The following is a 26,150-nucleotide window of genomic DNA, read 5'->3' on the forward strand; positions in this document are numbered from 1 at the left end:
AATGATATACCAACAACAAATAAGCATGACAATTTGCCAAACAGCATTAAACCTTAGCATCCTATATTCATGCTCAGAGGCAATAGATGGGTGAATATTTTGAGCAAGAACCCATCCTGGCTGATTTTATCTTTGTCATTGATTTACCGATGCCATTTCTTAAGTTTTTGGCTCATTTTACACAAAACAATAGAAGTTCAATAAAGAGCTCAAAAGGCAGACTCTCATAGCATCAAAAAATGTTAGCATAAAGTGATGTGTGCTGGAAATGAAGCTTGGAACAAAGACAGACCTGCCTTTTTTTAAGGACCATGTTTCATAAAGATGTTTGCCGTCCTGCGTAATGACAGTTAGTGATTGTAGTTACCATGATGGTGATAACCGAATTAGTCAAAGTTGATTGATCGTTGAAGCTGCTGCCATGGAAACGGCAAAGATTGTAAGCTGAAGGTATATGATAGTGCTTTGTGCAACAGGGCCCAGATAGGGGTTGGAGTGATGAAAGCTCTTCTTGATTTAATTCAGCTCCAGCCTGTCAGATATGTGCTGGTCTCCATGATCTGACATGTTCAATTTCTCATTTTGTTTAAAGCTAAAAGTGACAGGTGAATTACTTGTTAAAGTATTTTTGTCATCTCGTTTACCATTTTACAATCCACAAAGCTTAAACAAATAATCTTTTTACAAAGATTAGTTGGGTTGGGTTTTTTTTTCGTGAAATTTCTGAGAGTATTCAATAATTCTTCATTAAATTTGTTGTGTTATTTGTCTGCAATATGAAAATTGTAGACATAAATTTTAGACTGTATAGGTTCTTGACAAGAGAAGCATAGACTCTTAGTTTAAAGATTTGTCAGTGAAAACAGGAACTATCAAGGTTGTCCTCAATTCGTAAACTTAACCTTACATCTGTAATAATTTTCAACATTGTGAAATTATATTTCGCCTGTTTGATGGAAAATCTTTTTTGTACATTTTGTGCATTGCAGATTACAGCACTGAGTGGCCACTGTTGAAGTCTATCATGTAATGTACAGGACATTGTGACATAGACTTTTCTACTATTTGGTATTTGTATGTGTAGATATTGGAATAGTTATTTATTTGATAGAGTGAACTCTGAAAAAGAAAATGAGAGTCTTGTGGTCGCGTAACTCTGCAAGAGTACAAAAAAAAAAAATCCTTCCATTGCAGTTCATGCATAGAAATGTTAAGATTGTGCTCTGTGAATACAAGTTCATGTTATCTGCAAAATAATCTCACCAGCTTTGTTCTGCCAAACAGTTTTAATAATCTTATATATGGAAAGTGAGCTTAGCTAGAGATCTTATAGGAAGAGCTGCTTTGCAATTTATCAGCAAATAAAGTGATTCTATGATACATTAATGTCATGATATGCATGGATCAGAATTAGGCAAAATGACCTTAACATTGAGGGAACATGCTTGGGTCCAATTATAAAACAAATGGTTGCAAACCTATGCTTGTAATGCCATGTGGTTTCAGGTGCTTACAAGTATGATAAAGTCTCATGTGCTAATTTGATATGGAGGTAAATTAATGCAAAACAATTAACTTTTCTCTATTTCAAAGAGATCAGTCAAGCCAGTGAGTATGGAAGCCACAGTATGCTGTCAGTTGTGATTCTTACATTTGCAGACATCGTCACCACACCCCCATGACTGCCACCGATCCTCTGCAGCACACACATCAATGAATGTGAGAAACTAATGACTTCGACAAATATTTTGTGAAAACTAGTCAGCGACAGATCACATAGTTTGTAAACATGTAGTTTTCTGTCAAGTAAAGAGTTGACTTAAACTAGAAGTAAAATGAAATTATTCTTGACCCCAACCAACCTACCAATAGCTGTCTTTCTCTTTATTCAATGCCAGTCACATGAACTACTGAGTGCTCAATCTTTTTTACTCAGTCCTCTGTCTGTTCTGTTATTGTTCAGAGTGTGTCAACTTCTGTGCAACAAGAAATACGGTACTTTCGTGTTGTTAGCTAGAAAGGCTTATGTATACATGTATGTCTGGTAATGTCAACTGGATTGTACATGGTTTCTGTGTATCAGAAGTCAAAAAAAGTATCTACAGAATGTCCAAAAGGTTCCCGAGTAATAATTGAAAGAAAGAATTTGTTCTGAGTTCAGAATTACAGGGGGTTGCTCATTTCAAGTTCAGCAAAGTTCTGCCCTTTTGTAATCAGCAGCAGGAACAAACAGATCAATCAAATCAAATCTTGCAGAATTCTTATTTAGATAAGTTCTGAGGGAACACCAGTGATCTTTGTGAGGGATTGTGGTATGTTTGTTTCTAAGTCCTCCTTTAAGATGGATGGAAGAAGACAGGCATAAAATAGGGATGAGGGTTTGAGGCTATTCATATTACACAAAAGCTGCATTCATTTCGTTTTGCATTGCTCCTTCGCTGTTGATACTATATGTGCGTGTACATGTAGAGGTCATTGCATGCAGATACAATACACAAACTGATCTGACAGAATGCCGGACACTACTTGGTTCCCTGGAAGTGGATTGAAAAATCTTTGGGCTGTGTTTCCTCAAGGCTCATTACTGCACATTTGTAAGATACTCAATAAAAAAATGCTACATAATGTAGAATTACAGAATGCCTACATTGTACCTGTCTGTTTCGTCTGACTTCCTTCTGTAATCAAATAATGTGTAGGCCTACCCAAGATAAGATAATTTATGAATGTGTTGAGAATGTGTGGAGAAGATACAATGCAATAGAAAGATACATGTACATAACAAGGTGAGAGGTACAGAGAGTGAGAGAGCAAGATAGTTTGTACATGTAATCAACCGACATATCAAGTCATGTACACTGTATACCAAAAACAAAACAGACAATGCTACTGTATGTATGATGTGTGATCTGAATATGCCTGTTTTCTACAAGAGTCTTCATGTAACATAACAGAACATCCTTGTGATTCAGTTCTCACTTTGTCAAGTCCTTTATGAGTATGTGAATTTGTGTATTTGCATTGGGATGATACAGCGTGATTATGATTGTATATGTACATGTATTATTTTTGCATGCTTACTTGGACTTATTGCAATGTGAGGTGCACAGTAGGTAATCCACATCAAAAACACTGATATATACAGACAATGTGTTGTATAACAGGAGAGGCAAATTTTCCTTAATTTTGCAGGATTGATTTAGCAGAGAAGCGATGTCACTTTTAATTGTCTCTAAGCCTTACCAATGCCGTGATCTTGCACTGGCATTTTTTATCAAAATGAAACGTCTTCATTCATGGTACAGGTAATTGTATGATACAGTTTCACCAATATTACTAGTAAATGATCTACATAAATACTGGTCGGTGATTGGTCATAATGCAATCACGTGACTAATGCAGTGAGGATTGAAATCTTTATACATTGTACATGTAATATGGCAAGCAGTGGCGTCAAATAATCAAATAATATAATTCCTGAATTGGACTGTCTGCTGACGGGGCTAGAATGAAATGTATACTTATGTAGATGATATGATAATATCATTATAACGCCATATCCGTGGTTGTAATATATCACTTGACAATAAACTTAGAAGTTATAGTCAGGTACACCTCTAACAAGGCAATATACATCTGAAAATCACTGGCCCAATACGACCTGATTTATTATGTGCTTTAAGCCACCTCAAGTAGGGCTCGTATGAGAATGTCTTACGTAATGATAAATGTTGGTTCGCAAGATCTATGATACATTATCATTGACGCTGCACCGATGACACGTGCGGATAGATTATTTTAGTAGACTAATGATTCGCCCTTGCCCTTTAGCCTTCCCGGCCAAGATAAACTGATCGTGATGTAAAACATAATTATGGATAACGAAACAAATCTGCAGCACTCCTCTCGACTCCAAAGGAACAACACAACTTCAACCCACACTCTGATCACGGTTAGTAGGAATACATTGTACTATTGCAGCAACTCGTAAATATTTTTAAAAATCAACAACGAAACAAACACAAGCTAAATGAATCCACATGAGAATTTTGATATATGAAAGACTCTCTATTCAACACAATTCTTTCAATACAGCGTTATTTGGCATTATTGTCACACACACACACACATACTTGTATGCCTTGAAAATGAAATAACCATGATAAATTGCTGAGATTAGCGATTTCCCGTAATATTTTCAGAAGGCGTTTCCTCAGTGAGATATGAGCACATTCGAAAACTAATTATTTAAAACTAGTTATCAATTATTGTACCATTGTATCACATGTATTTTTCTTTTCTTTTCTTTCTTCTTCTTATGTTACTGTTAACGCTGATTTTGTTAATGTTATTGTGTTTTCTAATCTATTTGTATGAGTAGCAAAGTGCGCTTAGAAACGTCAGTATGAAGCGCCATATAAATGCAATTATTATGATTACTATTATTATTTACTACATTTGGGCGTTGTTTTCACTTTGGGGGCACAGGGAAATTCCCTTGTCCATGTGCGCGCTTTGCGTAGTCGTTCACGCGCCAGTTTGCGCACACTGCGCTCAAGCAGAATATATCATTTTCAAACTCACTGGCACTTGTGTGTTGGCATGTGCACGTTTTTACTTCATTGATAACTTGCTGTTTATGATCAGCTTCCTTGATATGAACTTGGACTGAACATGTTACTCTACATTACGTTTTCGCATCTAGCGTTGCTCTTCGAAAGTAAGTAGGTTCTTCACCTTTGAACCGGCCTCAATCTTTAATCTTCTAATAATCTTGTTGGGGAAGGTTAGCTTTGTATAAATGAATCTCTTTTCCATTTCCCGTGTTGATGAAAGCGTCGTTTTGATCTTTAATGGTGTGTTTTCCAGTGTTTACCTAAACGCGAACGTATTACCCATATATCATTCCATTGCAGCTGCCCATCGGGGATTTCCAGTTATTCGGAAATTGCCTAAAATCGTCCAATCTTTATGCGGTTTCATTTTGTCAATAGTCGGTGTTACTTTCGGCGCGTCGGGGAGAAAATTGATTCTGCCCACCACTCCAAGCCCCTCTAATAACAGCTCGATCATCGACCACGGCTTGGTGGCAGAGCACGTTAAGCGGGTGCTGGTAAAGAGATCGAGAGGTGGCAACAGTGATGAGGTTGTTGCCGGGTTGGATCCTCATCAAGTCGCAGCCCCCGGAATCTATGTGAGTTAATAATTCTAATACCGTCGAAATTCTATGAGGAATCCCATGGACGATTACTTCATAAGCATGCGAGCCTATAAGACTAAAAATTAGGCATAAATTGCACAATGAGAAACTTTTGACTAAAGCTTTCATCAAGTGTCTTTTTTTTTTCTTCTTTGAAATTGTTTTCGTTTCTCTTTAGAAAATTTATAATAAGGTACTCAAAAGTCATGTTTCGGGGACAATCTACCACTGACTATAACTCAGTATAAGAGAAGCTTTGAAACGAGGCTTCCGAATAAACTTGTAGGCTACACAGAAATATAATTATTATATTTATTATAACGACATTAATTGCATCATGTCCACACGTCTGCTCATGTCAGAGCATTCCCGAACCTCCCGCGAATGAGGGTAACAAAGGAGATGGAAACAGCTTCTTCTGGGACTGGACCATCTTCTACTGCTCCATCATCATCGCTTCCTCTTCCCTCATCACCTTCTGCCTCGTCAAGAACTGCCTCTGCGATGGTCTCGCCGACGACTGCCAGAAAATCCCCTGCTGCAACAGCTGCTGCTGCTGCTGCTGAAGAGATATAGCCAAGAGTATACAGGGAGAGAGAGAGAGTCGAAAGAAAGTTGCAGGATAGAGAGTGAGGGCGTCAGAGACGGCCTGTCAGACAGACAAGACACGCAGACAAAGATAGAAATAATAATTAAAATGATTGAATTATCAGTAGGAACGTCAAGCGTCCATAGATTAAGGCCAGGAAATATTATAAAGGAATAAAAAGCAGATTTCCAATTTGTATACAGTATCGCATTCGATAGCAATCTCCTAGATTATGTAATACAGTTTGCCAAAAATGTGAAGAGCGTTTTTCATTGTTGTTACTTCATTACTTTTTATTGATTAATGTGTTGTTATTATTATTGGCATTTCTGGGCCCTGATCAATTTTCACTGGTTGGGGACGGCAGATTTAAGAATGCAATTGTAAATGATTAGTTTGTATGCCTTTAAATCTAACACACGCATAAAACGCGGGACCAGTGGTGAACCACTTAAATTGCAATAGAGAAAATATATCAATGCGAGGAAAACTTTTTGTATAATAATCTGTACTGTATACGAGGAATAGGATCACCAGATACAAAACGATCATTCTTCAAGCTCTTTCGAATACGCTGTTATTTCGTACCATCGAATGACGTTTTGAGGCAATAATTGCAAAATATTTCGCTGGGTAAACATCAACTAATTTATTTCGGTTCGCTGACAATGATGACCTATAAGCTCTCCTCTTCTACACACCGTAATCATGACGTCAGAAGGAAAAAGACGAATACGGTAATAAGAAATATTGAATTAGAGAATCTTTGTTAGTTATTAACTTGTCTTTTCGCGCCATGTCGAAAATAGTATACCTCGCAGGAATAATAAGTTTTAAAAGGAAGACACAGAACACGAAGGAGAGAGCGTATCCATCTAGCAGAAAAAGCCTTATACACCGGACTATTCTCGAATGAAATAAAATCAAACGAACAAGCCTAGCAAGAGATGTGTAAGTAAACGTTTTAATGATCGAAACTTTGAATACCTGTCACTTATCACGCCTTGAATTGTTTTCCATCTGTAATCATTCATTTTTTTTTTGTCAAAACGAAAGCATCTCAAACGATTTCTGTAGAGCGTAAGAATCTATGGCAAGCAGGAAGTTAATAATTTGTCATACAGAAAATATGTAAATCGGATCTTTTAATGTTGGAAATGAAATTAAAAGATGGTTTGTATATTTGTTTAATTTCTTTGGTGTAAAAAGGGAATAGAAGGATATTTCTCACATTGGTATATATATATCACAGTGCTTGTATATAGCGCATATCATATACCGTATATAGTGTCTCTATGCGCTTTAAGGGAGAGGGATGAAAGTAGAAAGAGGAAATGTAGTGTACAATGTAAGTACCATAAATGGTATGTCCCATTGTAATGCATGGGATATCAATATATTACCTTGTTGAATAAGTTTCTAATATGACCCCCCCCCCCCCTATACACTGCATAATAGAACTGCTGACCCGTAAATTCGAATCGATAGTTTTGATTTTAGTACTTGGAAAATCAAATATCTGGAACATATTTGGTTCTTATTCATTTATTATGTCTCACGTTATGTGATTTAACATTTTGTATCAACAATGTTCAAAATTTGAATGGTTATTTTACAAAATCAAAACAACGGTTTTTGCTAGGCCTCTTATATGTTTTTATGTTTAATGGGGATGCTTTCTACAAACATTATAAGACCAATCTTTCAAAGAGGTTTGAAAACTGATATTATTAGAAAGAGAACATTATTGTCCTCTTGTAAACGAATATTTGCCTATATACCTGCACTGTTGATGCCTACATTCTATTACAAAAAGTGCTGGAGATAAAGATTATAATAATATGTCGTGTGTCATGCCCGTGCTTGTTGCTTGTTGCCTGTGTTTTAGTGTTTTCAAATCCACCATGTATATCAAATATATTTCATATTTTTGTGGTGTGAATTGTTTCTGATTCTTTGACCAGAGGTTTATTTTTTGTTTGTTTGTTTGTTTTTTTTTTTGGTCCTATCAGATACTAGTGAATAAACGCAATGATATAACCAAGAAAGGTGCTTTACAGGCAGGATAAATGTACATGTCTGTTATGTGTCTATACCGTCTTAGCATATTATATTTTGAAGCATTACTTTCATTAATGGATGATGGAGAATATGAATTCTCGTGATACCTTGACAATGTAGCCTACTGATCGCGCAACCACACACTCGTCACCTTGTTATTTCATCCTTCTGTCCCATTGTTTGTTTTATGAGCATGACGTGGGAATCTGACGAAGAATAGCAATAAGTGGCAGAAGACTATGAATGCACAGGTTTATCTAGATTATTGCTAAAACGAATCAATGCTGATATTTTTGCATATAGGGCCTAATATTATCCTTACGCCCTATTACAATCCAGGGTGCGCACGGAGTCGAAAGTGAGGGGAGATCGATAAATCACCACTGATAACCGGTAAACCATGTCGCTGCACGGAAGTCGCACGGTGTCTGGTCGGGCGACTGGGCTCACACCTGTAAATAAAATGGAATGTCCCAGACCCCTACACAAATTCGTACCAAAGATACCAAAATAAATGGAGAAAAAAATTGATTAAAAATCATTAATGCAGTTTGGCATAAAACTGAATAGCTGCAGATATTGAGTATGAATTCATCTACAAACTTCCCTTTGGTTGGAAGATGAAAGCTTTTCTGATGGAATTTGAGGGGACTAGACGTGTACGGAAAATAGGTGATTTTTTTTTTTTTTTTTTTTTTGAGTGACAAGAACTCGTAGTCTGGCTGTGCTGCCCCTTGGACAGAGTTTGAGCCGAAGAACCTGCCTTGGAAATTTGATGGATGACAGGGCATAGCTCACTTATCCAGGTAAGTGAATATGAAACACCTCATTTCTCCCAGCTATTTTACAGAATTTTTTGAAATTTGAATTTTTACACACGTCTCCATGGGGAATTATTTACCCGCGACAAGTGAGCCATAATGCACGCATTGCACACAAGTCAATGGGAAGTATTCATCCCATACAAGCTCTACTGGTTTATGTTGAGCTATATTCTGTCAAATCCCTCCCTTCCTCCTCCTATACCCTCCCCCTTTCCCCTCCCCCCTCTACCCCCAACCCTGCTTAATTTGTTTTTTTTTTATTATGTTCTTGTGGTACTAGATTTTAGTACATAGTAGTCATCAGTATCACACAACTTTGAATGATAATCATTTTTGTCGAGCCCACCGGAGGTGAGGGGGCACGTTTGTTTGTTTTTTTTTTTTGGCCATAAATTTTTACCCTTTTAAATCTCTTTTCATCTGTTATATCCCATTCGCGCACAATTTCTTGTACGCTAATGGGCGAGACACATTATGGCACTTGCCTTGTAATGTATTTCTTTGTTTGGGCTACCACTGAAACAGCTCGAAATAGGCCTACATCAAGTTAATCTGTTTGATGAATAAAAGTATTTTACAGTACTTTGTAGGCAATCTCTCTATATAAAAAAATCGAGTGAAAATATTCACTCTTAAAGGAGTGAATACAAAAAAGAGTGAAATTGGAGTGAAATTGGAGTGAATTTTGAGTGAAAATGTTCATTTTCACTCGTTTTAGAGTGACGTCAGGGATCACTCCAAAATCTTCGAGTGATCCCTGACATTGTCACTTAAAATTTACTCCAATTTCACTCTAATTTCACTCTTTTTTGTTTTCACTCCTTTAAGAGTGAATATTTTCACTCGATTTTTTTAGAGAGTAAGGTGATCATGACACCCCTTAATCAAGGATAACTGCCTATATCTATGTATTCAACTTATGAAAGACTAATCAAAACTGCAAGATTTATTTTTGAAAAAAAAAAACAACAACCAAAGGGCATAATTTTCAAAAGTGTCTCTTTGAGAAGCCTTATAACCCTTTAATGTGCAATATTTCCCTTATGATGTAGGGACAAATATAATAAAAAACACGTTTATGATGTTAAAAACTCAAATAATAAATAATTGATTATGACCTCTATATAGGGCTCACACCTATAAATAAAATTCAATGTCCCAGACCCCTTCACAAATTCGTACCAAAGATACCAAAATAAACGAAGAAAAAAAATCATTAATGCAGTTTGGCATAAAACTGAATAGCTGTAGATATTGAGTATAAATTCCTCTACAAACTTCATTTTGGTTTAAAGATGAAAGCTTTTCTCATGGAATTTGAAGGGACTATATTTCATTGGGTGCATGTACTGAAAATAGGTGATTTTTTTGAGTGACAAGAACTCGTAGTCTGGCTTTGCGGACCCTTGGACAGAGTTTGAGCCGAAGAACCTGCCTTGGAAATTTGATGGATGACAGGGCATAGCTCATTTATCATTATCCAGGTTAGTGAAGATGAAACACCTCATTTCTCCCAGCTATTTTACAGATTTTTTTTTTTGAAATTTGAATTTTAACACACGTGTCTATGGAGAATTATTTACCCGTGTGAACCCTACTGTCAGTGCAATAAGAGGGAGTGAGCCCTCTCGAGTGCAGACCTAAAAACGCCACTAAGTAGTATCGATTCATATTCTATTATTCCAACTTCGGGATAGGGATAACTACGAATATTAAAATCACCACTGTGGTTAGCGATAACCGGTAAACCCTGTCGCTGCACGGAAGTCGCACGGTGTCTGGTCGGGCTACTGCCACTACAAAGAAATGAGGGAGTGAGCCCTCTCGTCTTGAATCCAGACCCAAAAGCGCCACTGAGTAGTATCGATTCATATTCTGTTATTCCAACTTTGGGATATCTTGTAAATACAAATATTAATGATTTAAAATAAGTCATGAACCTCCCTCTCCGACTTAAAAATTTATATAAAAGTATAGAGGTGTCTATATAAGGTGTATAGATATACATAGCATAATATTATGCTTTGGGAACATTAGTACATTACAATACACGTATTTAGCAAGTTATTGTAATAACCATTACAAAAATTAAAAAAAAAGATATATATTATATACATAAATATTCCTACATGATCTAAGCATACCATACTGCTCAGTTGGTTAATCTACAGTATATCCTTTTTAACAAAAATTTTGTAGGGGAAGTGTCTAGTCTGACGTCCTCCCTTTTTCCCAAAGTTGTGATGTTTGAAAGCCTATACTAGCATCAAAGATCCTAGGATCTACATACAGATCGCGGAGAAATCGAAGTGCAATCGCCCTGCAGGCAATTCATGGATATAATGTTATGGAAGGCGTTACTTTATCAAGATTCGTGAATTTTTCACAGATCGCCGTGAACGCAGTCATGAATGGAGGGGGGGGGGGGGAGAGAAGGGGCACCACCGGCGCCACGTTTTCAAAAGTGTGTGTGTGGGGGGGGGGGGGGGGGGAAGGCCCACTTTAAGCACCGTGCAAGGTTTCTAGTGTCTAGTGCCACTTAAAGGAGAAGGCTAGTAACTGATCAGTGGGAATCAGTGGAAATGCTGGGAGATAATTGTTCCAATCCTTATGGGATTCATTCAAGAGTTCATTGTATCTATTGTTGTGTGAAAATGATTTGCTTCAGAATGGTCTCATATTCAAGTAATGTGCAGTTTAATGCTTCCATGTTAGCGTCCCTGGTCAGTGACGGAGCATTAATCTGCACATTACTTGAATATGAGACCGTTCTGAAGCAAATCATTTTCACACAACAATAGTATACAATGAACTCTTGAATGAATCCCATAGGGATTGGAACAATCATCTCCCTGCATTTCCACTGATTCCCACTGATCAGTCACTAGCCTTCCCCTTTAAGGACGGTGACACCTTATGTATTCCTTTGTATACGGTGCAAAAAAAGTGTGTGGGTGTGTGTGGGTTCTGTAGAGTTCTGTGCCCCCTCCCTCCCCCCCCCCCCCCCCCCAACCCGGTTCAGCCGGTCTCGCTTAATGCAATTATACAGTGTTTTGATGGAGGTCTATATCAAATCTTTTTGTGTTGGAAATGAAGCCTGAAGTATTTTTTTAAAATGATTTTTGGTGATTTTTCACATGCCTCCAGGTGATTTTGTTCTGTTGGGACCTGGCAACGCTGGTACGGACGAGTTGGGCATGGCACTACCCGAGGGTGGGCAAGATGAGAATAATATGCTACAAATAGCCGTTTTCTTACACCATTAACGACGATAAAAGGACTAATTCATAATTATAATAGTCATTTATTTTCTTACAACCTCGTCTTTTCTCTTCCATAAAAGACAAAAAAGACGAACACTAGCTCATCACTTACAAAAGAGAGCTGTTAGAATTATTTCAGCAGCAATTACACGTGCTCATAGGTACTACTGATATGCTGTTTTATAGGAATAAAATTATTTTGAAAAATACAAGATAATATATTATTCATTGCATTTGACACCCGTCATGTATCAGATCAATAATGGTGATGTGCCCCACGCAATAGCGTCCATGTTTGTTAAGAATGATAGAGTACACGGAATATTGTACAAGACAGACTGCCCTATATCATCTCACATCTATTCAGTCAGAACCCAACTCAGAAATAATACTGTCGCATTGGCAGGCCCAAAATACTGCAATCCTCTTTTAGACAGGCCATTAGCCTATCTGTATTTAAACGTAAGACGAAATCTTATCTTCTTGACAGATATGAATCCTGATGCTTTTGTATTCCTGCTCATGAACTTTAGATGAAGAACTTGCATTGTTATATAGTTAAAAATATATAAATTTCAGTGCTCAATATGAGTCTGTTTTATGAATAGTAAGTGGGACCTTTCTTGTTACTGAGGTTCTTTGGAAAAAAGATTTGTGTGACGTACAGCTTGTGCCAAACATTTTGACCTTGCTGCTGTGTATTTAAATTTGAAATTGTATTTGTTAACACACTTTGAAATTTGTCAAAGGGAATTACATACTCTGTTTGCACTGTTGATAAAGTTTCACAAATTGTAAATTATATATGTATTAATCTCTAAATAGGACCGGGTGTTAAATTAACATCTCCATAACAACTAGATACCTGTATCAATATAATCTGCTGTACTGGTTAACCCCCCCCCCCCCCCAAAAAAAAAAAATGTCTTTAATGATTAATTAAGTCATTGCCTTTATTTCACCCTCTTTACTCTTTTCCCTGTAACCGTGTGTCCAAGTCCAAGTTCAATTTCCCCCATTATTCAATCCCTTATTCTGTTTAAATACATTTTTTAATTTCTTTTTTTTTATCCGTCAGTGTGCTGCACCCCCCCCCACAATTGTCATTTCATCTGCGCATATACTGTATGTATATTACAAATGTTTTCAGGCTGAAATTTTCAGTCTTGTGTACCTGGTGGCTCTTGATGCTGATTCTGTCTTTATTATTCTTTCTTTCTTTTCAGAAACAAAAGATGAATGATAGCGGGATTGCGTCGAAAGCCGCCAGAACCTATAATCAAACAATTGTATTTGTAAATAGGAGTTTCTGCAATTTACATGCATTACTTCTCAGCAGGTCTCCTATTTTTTCCACCTTATGTATAAATGATAATATCATTATGTTGAAATGAAATGAAATGAAATGAAATTAAATGAAATGAAATAAGATTTATTTACCAAACAAACATCGTCAACAAAGTCACAGCAATTGATAGTAAAGATATAGTTTGGCAAAAAGAACTGTTAAGTCTCTTATCAGCTATCTGTCATGATTGTCAAATCATCGATTTTTGTCTTTTCGCCCAATATTACAATTTTGTAATTTGTTATTCTTGGTGGAATTGAACGAATAAATTGAAAAACGTTCAGTTACATACGACCACCACTCTGAGTACGACTCTCAGTCTGCTCTCAGTGGTACGACTGCACATAGCGCCAGCTTCAGTTGAGTTATTGTAAATAAGCAGCCCACACACACGTTGTACATACACTGCCTGCATATTATGTGCAGGGCATGCAAGGCACTACCACCACACACTGTATACTGCGGGGTACAATAATGTAGGCTTTTACCCTAAAGAATGAATCACCCCCTGTGCTGTGCTGTATTGCAGAAACTCGTGAGGAATTGGTGGCACTGCTGCACAGATATCGAATTTTACAAATTACCTATCAAATCAAAGGCGTATGATGACAACTTATTAAAGTGTCTTTCTTTGGCTGAGGATTTTGGAGGCGTACAGGTAAGTCATCGGTAAATTTACGCTTTCGTGAATAGTGAGTGAGTACCGGTACCTGTTGTATTATTAGCGTTTTGAGTGTGTTCTGTCTACGGAGAGCTACTGGCATAGACTCACAGGGTCGGTCGTAACCCCGTCGCGGGGCGCTGTAACACAGTAACAGCCCCTTTACGGTACGTATTTGTCCGTATGGGGTCGCTGCTGCGGTTAGGTCGGTCGCTGCCTGTGCTGTGTGGAAGAAAGAAAAAGGGACAACGCTCGTCCTCGGACTCGTGGAGATGGAGCATGTTAGCCATGGTATCTAACAATTTAGCGTGGTAGCGGCAGCACGAGCTGGATGAATATCTGCCGGTGGTGGTGCAACTGACGGGCCGAGTATTTGTTGATAAACGGCTGTTTAGTCTAGTTCAGTAAAACCCCTAGAAGTCTAGTAACTGACGTTACACGCATCCGCTGTCGCGAAGCGACAGCGTGCACGTCTACCCTCTTGTAGACGTTGTCATTTTCAGCGGTGGGTGTACGTTTCCTTCATGAATATCTTTATTTATTGTAGAAAACTAAAATATAAGGAATCCCCATAGTCTATGATATTCATTCAATAATCGGTATGTGATTTTAAAAAAAAAAATTACGTCAAAACCCACCAAAATCCGGGATTAAAATCAGGTCTGTAACTAAGCGTCCGTATTCGTGCACTCCTCATCTTCTGCGTGTTATTTGAATGGCACGTAGCGAGTAGGAAAAGTTCATTGACCTAGTCGGGTGACCTAGTCGCAGCGAAATGACGCGGCAAAGGTCAGATCATGAGAGCAGCACGCGCGGAAATACATGTACGTAGCAGACGACAAGCTTTTTTAAAGGCACACAATCGTGACGAGTGGTTTGTGCGGCACGGAGACGAACGCAACATGCTGCCTCCCCCATTCTGTATCAAATGTAGTGACCCTGAATGAGAATAACGCTGGCTCAATGGGTCAGCGAACAACCCTCTAGACTACTATGAGTTCCGTGCTACAGATCTCCTGACCCAAAATGGCTGTCCGAGCAAGCTACGAGAGCTTCCGAATGGACGCACACTCCAGAGATGCCAAGTTCAAAAAACTTTTATGAGTGAGATTTTCATGACTCGGTGTCTCGGCACTCGCGCGCATGCGCGCGCGAACGAGGGGGATGTTCCCTCTCCCATGGTAGGGAGCTTTTTTTATTATTAGCTCTTAATGATGCGATCTGGTGCATACTTAAGTGACTATTTTTTATTAATTTTGAAAGACAATTTTTAAAGGGAAATATACCTTCAATTGCAACTATCACTTTAATCCTTTGAGCTGTGCTCCTCATTTTTGGCCCAAGTTGCAGGCTTCACCCGATGCGTGAGAAAAATGGGTGTCATGCGTGAGATCGTGAGACAGACCCTAAATGCTTCATTCTCACGCAGAATGCGTGAGACTTGGTAGCTCTGACACTCTCAGTGCGCATGCGCATGAAGAGAGGCCAAAAGAGCCACGCGTCTTCTGGCCTCTCTCCTCCAATCACCGCAGCTCGCGGTCACAATGTTTGTGTATGATGCGTACACACACATGCACACACACACACACGTCGTGTCTCAGTGGCAGTATTCATGTCTCACACGTTTATGGATATAGCACCGAGTCTGGCATTGCGCAATTGCATGCACAAACTTCGATCGTTCGGGAGTTTACGTACCATTAGGGATGACGACCGTCTGACTTTAATAACGTAACACACACAAAGCGCACGGGCGTACGTAAAATGTTACCACGGTGCTTCCGGTTGAGTGTTCGTGGTAGTTCATTGATTTTGTGACTCATCGCACAATCTACTCCAAAAAATTCAACAATAAGGTCTGGATACCAACAAAACACCAAATTCAACTCAACCATCAGCAAAATACGATGTAGGTGGGAGGTAAAAACATCTTACTATTAAAATCAAACAAATTTAAAAGACATTTTATGTGATTTTGCTGTCAAAAGCGACGATCAACGTTTAAACACTAGTAATTATGTCAGACTGCTATGCGAAGCACAGCGGTCTGGTCAGGCTAGTTCAGTAGTTGAGTCTACTTTGCTTGAGCCGTTTGTTGACTATAGAGAGAGACTATAGAGAGTATAGAAAAGTTTGGCTAACTGGTACATGTAGCCTATCAGTCAGTATACTTGTTTATACAGTCTAGCCCCTGTGACTATGTTCTACTTCTAGGTCTACTTCTAACGTTACTGTAAGTTGACCTAGCCTAAAACAACAAAGATTGGTCTGTATCTGGTCGTCTGGAATATGTTCTGCGGAGATTGCGTCTGGCTTCACGGATCCCCCCTCGAGAGTGATAACGTCAAAAAAATAAAAGACTCCTCCGGACAGATGGATCTTTCTGTCTATCATCAGGTGCCTAGGGACCTAGTGTCTGATTTGCTTAGTGCTGTGTCGTTGTTATTGTTTTGTGTTTAGTGGCGTTTTGCGGTCTCTTTAGAATATTTACACCAAATGCTGCTCTATAAATTTCCTTTCCTTTTCTGAATTTTTCTTTTTTTCCCCCATACAAAAAGGTAAAATATTCTGAGAGTCCATGGTCAGCTGTCGGTAGGCCCTACAACCTGTACGTCTATTTGCCTGCTTTAAAGTATATCTTTTGGGTAATCCGGCTCATTCATTGTTGGATGGATAGACTCAGACCACGACTTCCACAAGGAGCAATGTGACTAAAGCGAGCTGCCCATGATTCGACCATGATGCCAACCAATTTCGACCACCCACCTGGTACATTTAAAACCTTAACCGCACCAGCAACCCAACACGCACTATGTTCCTAGTTACAGTGCCCTGCGCCGGGGTTAGTAAAACCTATACGTTATGTGGTTGAATTTTGGCATGGGGAGGTCGAACCTTGGCATTTTGCTTTATCTATGAAACAAAAGCAAGTGGCCCTTGATTCGACAGGGTTTCATGAATAGACCACTCTTACAAATAAAAATTCACTGAAAATCATGAATTAAACATGCCACATATCAAGTGAGAAATTCAAACCATGCAACTACCTCTGCATGTGTTCCGAAGAGCACAACAGTGGGCCATGTCGCCAGACCCCCAAAATCATTGTCGCAACCCTCCCAGAGAGTCCCAGGTCAACTCGCATTTTATAAGCAGTTCAACGGGTAAGCAAAGTTGCATAGCAACACATATAGACTCGTTTCATTCCAAGTTTCAAAGTTACTAGTCCGTTTATCTGCATTGAATCTGTACAGCGTATACACCTACAGCCATGATGGCAGCCGTTTCTGGGAGCGTTTACGTGATATTTATATTTTGCATGCCACCCGTGCCAGAATTTGCGGTATCACCATGGTTCGATCGAAGCGTGTTGTGTATGCGTTGAATCTCTCGCACAGCGTGGAGTACATGGAGTACCACGCTCTCGTAGTGCGATGTACTATATATGTATACAGTTTCGCCCGCGTGTGGCACGTGCGCTAATACATTCACGTAAGCAGGACGAGCGCACGGCGCGGTACGTCGCGAATGTCGAACCACGGACACTCAATAGTCACAGGCGTTCGAATGATGGTTGCAGCGCAAGCGTTCGGATCATACACGCTATTTTGCTTCCGCAATTTATGCACTTGTCAATTGTAGTCCCGGCCCCTGGGTACCCGGGGATGGCCGGGACTTGCAACCAAGTTTTTTCGCCTGGGTGGGTCGGGAATAGACCGGGCTTTGTCGGGGGAAATCCACTCAATTTGCCCCGGTGGGTTGGGGATATGCCGGGGTGTTGTCGGGGAAAATTCAATTATTTTGCCCCCGTGGGTCGGGAATGGACCGGGATTTGTCGGGGGAGATTCACTTAGTTTGCCCCGGTGGGTGGGGAATAAACCAGGACATGTCGGGGGAAATTCGCTCCAACCAAATGGCAGGGATTTGGGCGGGAATTTTTGGCCGGGATCGTGCCAGATTTTGCTTGAGAGTTGACCGTGCACCGTGTGATTTGTACCATTTCCAGTACGACGGTAATGTGACCATAAAAATTTCGCCTGACTAGCAATTCCCCGCTATTGAGGACTCGGTAACATTGCCCAAAAGTCGCGTAAACGCATGAATCACGTAAGAAAATCGAGCCTTGCGAGAAACATGCGCGATTTGCGCGTTTCATTTGTAATAATTGTCTGACATGGAACCTTCGTATTAAATTGTCCGCCGATGTGCGCCGGATTGACGCTTTACGCGATCCATGCGGGCTTGGTCACACTGCCCAAAAGTCGCGTTTAAATCGCATAAATCAAGTAAGAAATTTGGTTTTGCATGCTTGTCCGTTGAGAATTTGACCATTTTTGCTGATTTACGCAATGAAAATCACAGATGAATTGCACAAGAACTATGGAAAGATCACGCAAAAATCACTAATAATGTAGCGGCAATAATAAGCTACGTGAGTTGTTGTGATTCATCGATCAGTATTTCATAAGTATTACATGCGCTTATTTGCGTGTTCTGTTAGAGATACATACGCCAATATTTTTTTTTACAGTGATACGTACGTAGGTGTTACAAGCGCGAAACATGCGTCATTATGTCTGCTAATCGTTGGTGGAAAGTCGTCGGTGAACGCGATAGCGGCAACATTTTCGCAAACAATCGCTGATATTCCACGCATATGTCGCGCATTTTCGCGTAAGAACCACGCAAACTACGCAAAAATTACGTAAACAGCGCAATACTGCGTATTATACTTTTACGTGAAGCCGAGTTTTGAGCTGCTCAAAACCCGGAATCATGTAAAGCGCTGATCCGGCGCACATTGGCTGACTAACTACGAAGGTTCCACGTCAGACAAACTCATGAAATGTGCAAATCTCGCGTGTATCGCGTGAAAGGCTCGAATTTCTTATGTGATTCATGCATAAAAAATTGGGTAATTCCGTGAAGTTGGGGCACAAAGTGTTACATTTTAGCATAACTCAATACTAATTATGCTATACATATATTCTTTATAGGCTTTACATTTGTATTGAGACCATACATTTTCCTGGAAATTTTGTGCCATTCAGACTCAATTTTGATGAAGTTATTTTAAAAAAATGTAACGGTGTCCTGTAGCATCGTGACGTGTCCATGTAGCATCGTGATAGTTAAAATCTGGTCCTAAAAGACAAATTAATGCAAATAGCTTGACCAAAATTTGATATAATATGCATAATTACTAGATTAGTCAGATAGCTAAATATCTTAACTCTATTTTCCACAGTTTTACTTTTACAAGAAAATTACACAATGTGTCACTATGCTACACGGTGTCCACCAAATGTAACAAAAAAGGACACCGCGTAGCATCGTGATACATTTTGTAATTTTCTTTTAAAATTAAAACTGTGTACAGGAAATTTGAGATATTTATCCATCTGACTAATCTAGTAAATATGCATATTGCATCAAATTTTGGTCAAGCTAATTGCCATAATTTGTCTCTTAGGACCGAATGTTAAAATTTCACGATGCTACATGGACACGTCACGATGCTACAGGACACCGTTACATATTGTTTAATAACTTCATCAAAATTGAGTCTGAATGGCACAAAATTTCCAGGAAAATGTGTGGCCTCAATGCAAATGTAAAGCCTACAAACAATAAATGTATAGCATAATTGATATTGAGTTATGCTGAAATGTATTTTTCAAATATCACGATGCTACATGGACACTGCCCCAACTTCATGGAATTACCCATTTACGCGACTTTTGGGCAATGTGACAGGGCCTCAAAGACTCAAACTCGGCTTCGCGTAAAAGTTTACGCAGTATTGTGCTGTTTACGTAATTTTTGCGTAGGCCTTAGTTTGCGTTGTTCTTACGCGAACAATGCGCGAAATATGCATGGAATATCAGTGATCGTTTGCGAAAATTTTGCCGCTATCAAGTTCATAATGTGCGAATCATGCGCCATTTGAATACGCAATTCATTAGTGATAAAGCGCAGATTATGCGTAATTTTCCGTGGACCTCAGTCGTCGCGCACAGCCACGAATTTGCCCTATTTGGGGCCTTTGAGTGCCTATGCTAGTATGCGCTGTAAGTGCGTGGTTTAGTTATTTTTGAGTGATATTTCCGTAGTTCTTGCACAATTCATCGGTGATTTTCATTGCGTAAATCAGCGAAAATTCTCAACAGACAGGCATGCACAATCAAATTTCTTGCGTGATTCATGCGTTTACGCGACTTCTGGGCAGTGTGACCGGGCCTTGAGGGTCGGGACTTGGCAGGGGATTTCTATGCAAATATGCCCGGCTTGTCGAGGACTTGACTGGGGATTTCTGCACAAATATTGCCCGGACTGTTGGGGAATTGGCCAGGGATTTTTACTTCAAAATTGCCCGGCCTGCCGGGGACTTAGAGGGGGATTTCCGTGAAAATTTTGCCCGACCTGTTGGAGACTTGGCCGGGAATTGGCCGGGAATTGGCCGCCGGGTGGGTGTAACATCCGAAAGTTGCAAGTGGGATGCAAGTCCCGGTCATCCCCGGGTACCCAGGGGCCGGGACTACAATTGACAAGTGCATTAGGATGTCGAACATTAGGTCACTTGCTTCACTGCTAGTAGTACTCACCTGACTAGATGCCGTACACTGGGAACAGCACCAGGGCTGTGTTAGTATCTAGTTAAGAAGATGACTAATTTCATGGGACGGACTAATATAGGGTTCTAATGATTTCATGCTGTCACACCATTATGTAGCTGCCCATGCGATAAATTACCAGTTGACAAACGGGACGTAGTTGGAATCGGTCAGATATTTATTCTCAACGGTCGTACCCGTGAAACTGTAAAGAAAATTGTATAAGTAAAATATACAATAAAATCTAATTCAGTTTTACAAATTACAATAAAATTGCTCTGTCATTCATATATGTCTAATGAATGTTTCACACTAAAATTATGCATTTATACAATAATAACTAAAATTATATACATCTATAGATCACAGTGCTTTCAATCTCACATTTGCTAAAGAGTAACATCAATACTAATTCGATCACTCTTCACAATATATTCATTGTTAAATCTTAACCTCTATGTACAAACATATAAAATACTATAATCATAAGAATCACATTTAAATTGTATATAAAACTTAATACAATCATATTTAAATTGCTTACCTCTTTGGTGAACATTATATCACATATAAGCAGCTTGTTTATGGTTCATTGACTTTGATTCCTTTTCCTTTAAAGATTTCGTTGCTGAATGTACCTTCGATGTTTTCTGTAGTAGCTACAGACGTGAAACTGATCTGAGCGTATAAAATCATTCTACTATTTGGTTACCATTACAAGATCAAAGGGAAGCGCCTGCGCGCATACAATAATCAAAGCATACCGCCTAGCGTATTCTAGGGCAATACGCGCATCTAACAATACCGCCAGGGAGAGTAACTGTTGCCATGGCAGCAACCTGGGGACTGCTGCCACACTCCCACCCAAAATCATCTATGATTTTATTTCACATTAATCACTTTATTATACATTTAATTTTGTGTAAACAAAGGTTTGATACCAAACCAATAGCGAAGTATATCACAATAATAATCAATATGCCACAGCAAAGTACTGTGAAAACCTTCAAAAAATATAACATAGTCAGTAACTATTCTGAGCTTTTGATGAGAACGATCAGTTTGTGAACAGGTCGTTCGATTACACTTCTTTTGTGGAGTGGTTTGCCTTGCTCGTCTAGATCTGGAGTTGCCATGAGGAGAGTCGCTCTTCGAACCAAACCATCATCACTGGAGATGGTCTCAATGACCTTGGCAATTCTCCAGTCCGTTCTGCAGAGACTCTCGTTTTGCAAGATGACAATGTCGTTTGCTTCAATGTTTGGCTGTGGCTGTGACGAAGTCTTTCTTGCTTGTAGGGTGTGAAGATACTCTTTCTTCCAGCGTGCCCAAAAGAGGTTGACTAAGTGTTGGACACGCCTCCACCTCTTTCGGAGATAGAGATCTTCTTACACGAATTGTCCTGGAGGGGGTAATACGAGACCTGATTTCATTGTCAGGACATGATTGGGAGTCAATGGGAGTGGGCCGTCTGGACACTCCAGATCTTCGACGGTCAGAGGTCTACTGTTGATGATTGCCATCGCTTCATACAGGAACGTTCGCAGAGAAGTTGAGAGTAGAGTGCCCGACGGATCAAGTATACCATTCAGGACGTTCCTGACATTCCTGATTTGCCGCTCCCAGACTCCTCCCATATGGCTCGAAGCCGGCGGGTTCATCCTGAACTCACAGTTGATCTTCAGTAACTGGGTAGCTATTTGATTTTCATCCAGTTCAGAAAGGCCCTTTTTTAGTTCGTGCTTTGCACCCATGAAATTTGATCCTTGGTCACAACGAATGAGGCGAACGTTTCCTCGGATTGCAATGAAACATCTCAAACTATTGAGGAATGCGTCAGTAGACATGTCATCTAGCACTTCTATGTGTACAGCCCTCATTGACATGCAGGTAAGAATGAGTCCATATCGCTTCAACTCCTTTCTCCCTTCCTTGATGGTGAAGGGACCAAAACAGTCGAGTCCACAGTATGTGAAAGGAGGTGAAGGTTCTACTCTGTCTTGTGGTAGATTGGCTTTCATCTGTCCTCTTGGCTTGCCTCGGAATCTGATGCAGTGAACACACTTGCTGATAAGAGAAGAGACAATGCGTCTGCAACCAGTGATCCAATAACCACCAGAGCGAATAGCATTGATGGTTAGATTCCTTCCTTGATGTGCCGTTCTTCGATGGTAGTGTAAGGCGACAAGTTTAGAGAGGTGGCTATCCTTTGGTAGGATGACAGGATGTTTTTCACCATACATCATTTCTGCCTTCTTCAACCGACCTCCCACCCGTAGCAGATCGTGGTCATCTAGGAACGGGTCAAGCTGTCTCAGTGAGTTGGACTTCGAAGTGGCTAGGGAATCTGATTTGTCGAGTTGCTTTCTTTCTTCACGAAAGGCTTCCTTCTGGATTGCGCAGATGAGATTCCTCTCTGCTACTTGTTTGGCTTCTACTTCGTCAATGCTCAGACCCCTTTTCCTGTAAGAGCAAGTCTGTTTACTATTACTGCCACTGCTTTCAGTGCATTTTCAAGGCTGGAGAACCGAGTCAGCCTTTCTTCGAAGGACGTGAAAGTCTTTGCTTGTGTTGCGTGAACAGTGGCAGATTTAACTTCAACATCATCTGGAGAGACTTCTGCAGTAACATCTTGAGGAGGAATCTCATTCTCCCAAAGAAACTTGGGTCCTGTGAGCCAGTTTGATGCCAGCATTTCTTCTGTCGTCAATCCTCTAGATGCATGATCTGCAGGGTTTTCTGCGCTGGCTACATAGTTCCATTGTTCTGGACGCGAGGTCTGACGGATGCGTTCGACGCGATTGGCAACATACATGTGGAATCGCTTTGTCTCATTGTGTATATAGCCAAGAACAACTTGTGAGTCGGTCCAGAAGTGGTGTGTGGCAGAACTATAATCGAGTTCATTGTCCAGGATATTGGCAATTTTCACTGAACAAGTAGCTGCTTGGAGTTCCAGTCTTGGGATTGTTGTTGGCTTGAGAGGACATACTCGTGCCTTTGCCATAACCAAGGAGCAATGGACGCGACCGCTTTCATTCTTTAGACGCACGTAGGAACACTGACCATATCCTGTCAATGATGCATCTGAGAAGTGGTGCAGCTCAACTTCCTTGGGAGTTCCAAAATCTTGTGGTTGGAAGCAACGGGGGATTTTCACTTTGTCGAGTTTCAACATCTCCTGTCTCCACTTTTCCCATCGTGGACGGAGCTCGTCAGGAACAGGATGATCCCAGTCCATCTTGCTTCTACACATCTCCTGGAGAATCTGTCTCCCAACTAGAACCAAGGGTGCAATCAGACCGAGTGGATCGTAGACGGAGGCAACTGTTGCAAGAATCCCACGTCTTGTCAAGGGACGGTCTTTGAGGGTAAGTCTGAAACAGAACTCATCAGAGTCGATGCACCAGTGTAGGCCGAGTGCTCGTTCAATGGGCGTAGCGTCTTGCTGGCCGAGTTCAAGACTAGTCTTGGCAACAGCAGCACGTTCAGACTCAGGGATACTGCTTGTGACTTCTGGACTGTTCCTAACGAACTTGTGCAAACGTAAGTTACCTTTGGCACACATGCTCACTGTCTTCTGAATGAGGTCAATGGCTTCTGCTTCAGAAGATTCACACTTTAGACCGTCATCGACGTAGAAGTTTCTTGTAAGAAAGTCAGCAGCTTCCATGCTGAGCTCCTTATGGTCCTTCGCGATTTGCTTTAGTCCAAAGTTGGCACATCCTGGGGAGGAAGTGGCGCCGAAGAGATGGACCTTCATTCGATAGTCCACTGGAGTCTTGGAAAGATCTCCATCTTCCCACCACAAGAAACGAAGGTAGTTCTGATGCTGTCTCATGACGCGGAACTGATGGTACATCTTTTCCACATCGCACGTGAAAGCAATGGGTCTTTGGCGAAATCTACACAGGACTCCAATCAGAGGGTTGATGAGGTCGGGGCCCTGTAGGAGATGATCTTTTAGACTGGTTCCTTGGTAACGAGCACTGCAGTCGAAAACGACTCTCACTTTGTTCGGCTTCTTTGGGTGATATACCCCATGATGTGGTATGTACCACTTGTTCTCAACTGACAATTCTTCCGCAGGAACCTTTTCTGCATCACCTCGCTGAAAGCAAAGGTGAATAGGAAGGAAAGAGAGAATCATACATGTTGAAAAGGAAATAAAGAAAATGGATACATCTAAACAAAATGTGAGAAAAAGGTAATGAAGAGGAAGGAAAGGAAAGGTAGATAGAAGGAAAGATAACTGAAGGAAACAAAGAACAATTAGGCAGAAAGAATGATTGAATGGGAAATTGAGAAAGTTAGACAAGAGGAAACCCACAAAGAAATTAAGTAGGAAGGAAAGGGAAATTTAGGAATATATGAAAATAAAAGAAAAAAAGATAGAAAATAAAGAGAAAGATATAAAGGGCTGCACACATGCATGCCCAACCGCTCTGTAGAGAAGCAACAATCCCTGCCACAAGACTTAACTGAGGAAGGGAAAAACAAATTTTAGCCTTTCAAAAACAATAGAAAAAGCTGCTCTGATCAAGCTACATTCAGATCAAATGATCGATCCTTACTGCATGAGCTGAATGTATTCGTACTGTACCCATTGCTTGTGTACCGAGCAGCATTTCAAGTGATAAAGATTTTTCAACACTTGTACATTCGTTAAAACTTCACTTCTATTTGACTTTGGAGACTCGGATGCAATTATTTTAGGTTACTGGTACTGAATAACTAGGATGAGTTTTTTTATGTTTCCAAATCATTAGACAAGGAGGTGCGATAGTACACTAGCGCCAAATTAGAAAAAAAGTCCCCAGTCTGAATTAGTGTCTTTGTGAGGTCTGAACGGAGTAGGCAAATAACTGTTACCATGTTTACCACCAGTAAGGCTGTAAGTCGCATCCCACCCCCCCCCAAAAAAAAAAAACCTGAGGGATTTTTTTTTCTGATCAAAATTTCATCACTTTCTACATTATTTTGAATAAGAAACTTTGTTACATTTTTTTCTTTATGTTTTTGTGTGTGTCTAAACAATTTATTTTATGTTTTTTGCCTTCGCCCGAAAGGTGCTGGAGGCATAATGTTTTCGGGTCGTCCGTCCGTATATACCTCCGTACGTACCAGGTCTGTACATCCTTCCCTGTTTGTTTATGTGATAACTTGAGTAATATTGAGTGGAATTTTACCAAACTTGGTCCAAGTATAAAGTGTGATGGAGCAATTACTTGATTAGTTCTTTAGTGAAATTGGCCAGAGGTCTAAGGTCAGAGGTTAAGGTCAAATCCAAAAATTTAACCATTTAATGCGATAACTCAAGACTGGATAAAACAAATTTCACCAAACTTGGGCCAAGGATGACATATGATAGGGCAATTAAGTAAGTAGTTTAAATCAGTGAGAGGTCAAAGGTCAAATGCTCAAAATTTTACTATTTCCCCCATATCTATGCAATGCCTGCAGGTATTTTCTTGAAACTTAGTGTATACCTGTACCTGCATGTACTACCAAATAAAGATTCTCCAAAGAGAGTTTCAGATCATGAGGTCAAAGGTCAAACATTGGGTGAAAATGTTAAGATTTAACTTTT

General features: G+C 39.9%; 3 protein-coding genes across 3 annotated transcripts in view; 1 reads left to right on the forward strand and 2 right to left on the reverse strand.

Moving 5' to 3' along the window:
- The first annotated feature begins 13,786 nt into the window (after positions 1–13,786).
- Positions 13,787–26,150, forward strand: part of LOC139724860 (adenomatous polyposis coli protein-like) — a 115,450-nt gene continuing 103,086 nt past the window's right edge. Inside the window, exon 1 of the mRNA XM_071635983.1 lies at positions 13,787–13,943. The gene's annotated coding sequence lies outside the window, so the exon portion shown is untranslated. The remainder of the gene's footprint in view (positions 13,944–26,150) is intronic.
- Positions 21,949–22,803, reverse strand: LOC139724856 (uncharacterized). Its single transcript, XM_071635979.1, has one exon. The coding sequence runs from the start codon at positions 22,801–22,803 to the stop codon at positions 21,949–21,951; it is 855 nt and encodes a 284-aa protein (XP_071492080.1).
- On the reverse strand, positions 23,010–25,167 carry LOC139724857 (uncharacterized). Its single transcript, XM_071635980.1, has 2 exons — positions 25,159–25,167; positions 23,010–24,671 (listed from the first exon to the last, which is right to left on the reverse strand). Exons 1-2 carry the CDS (start codon positions 25,165–25,167, stop codon positions 23,010–23,012), a joined length of 1,671 nt encoding a protein of 556 aa, XP_071492081.1.

Source organism: Diadema antillarum, unplaced genomic scaffold, assembly GCF_040938485.1.
Source record: "Diadema antillarum isolate AM-2024a unplaced genomic scaffold, OU_Dant_1.0 scf00000234, whole genome shotgun sequence".
Lineage (NCBI taxonomy): Eukaryota > Metazoa > Echinodermata > Echinoidea > Diadematoida > Diadematidae > Diadema > Diadema antillarum.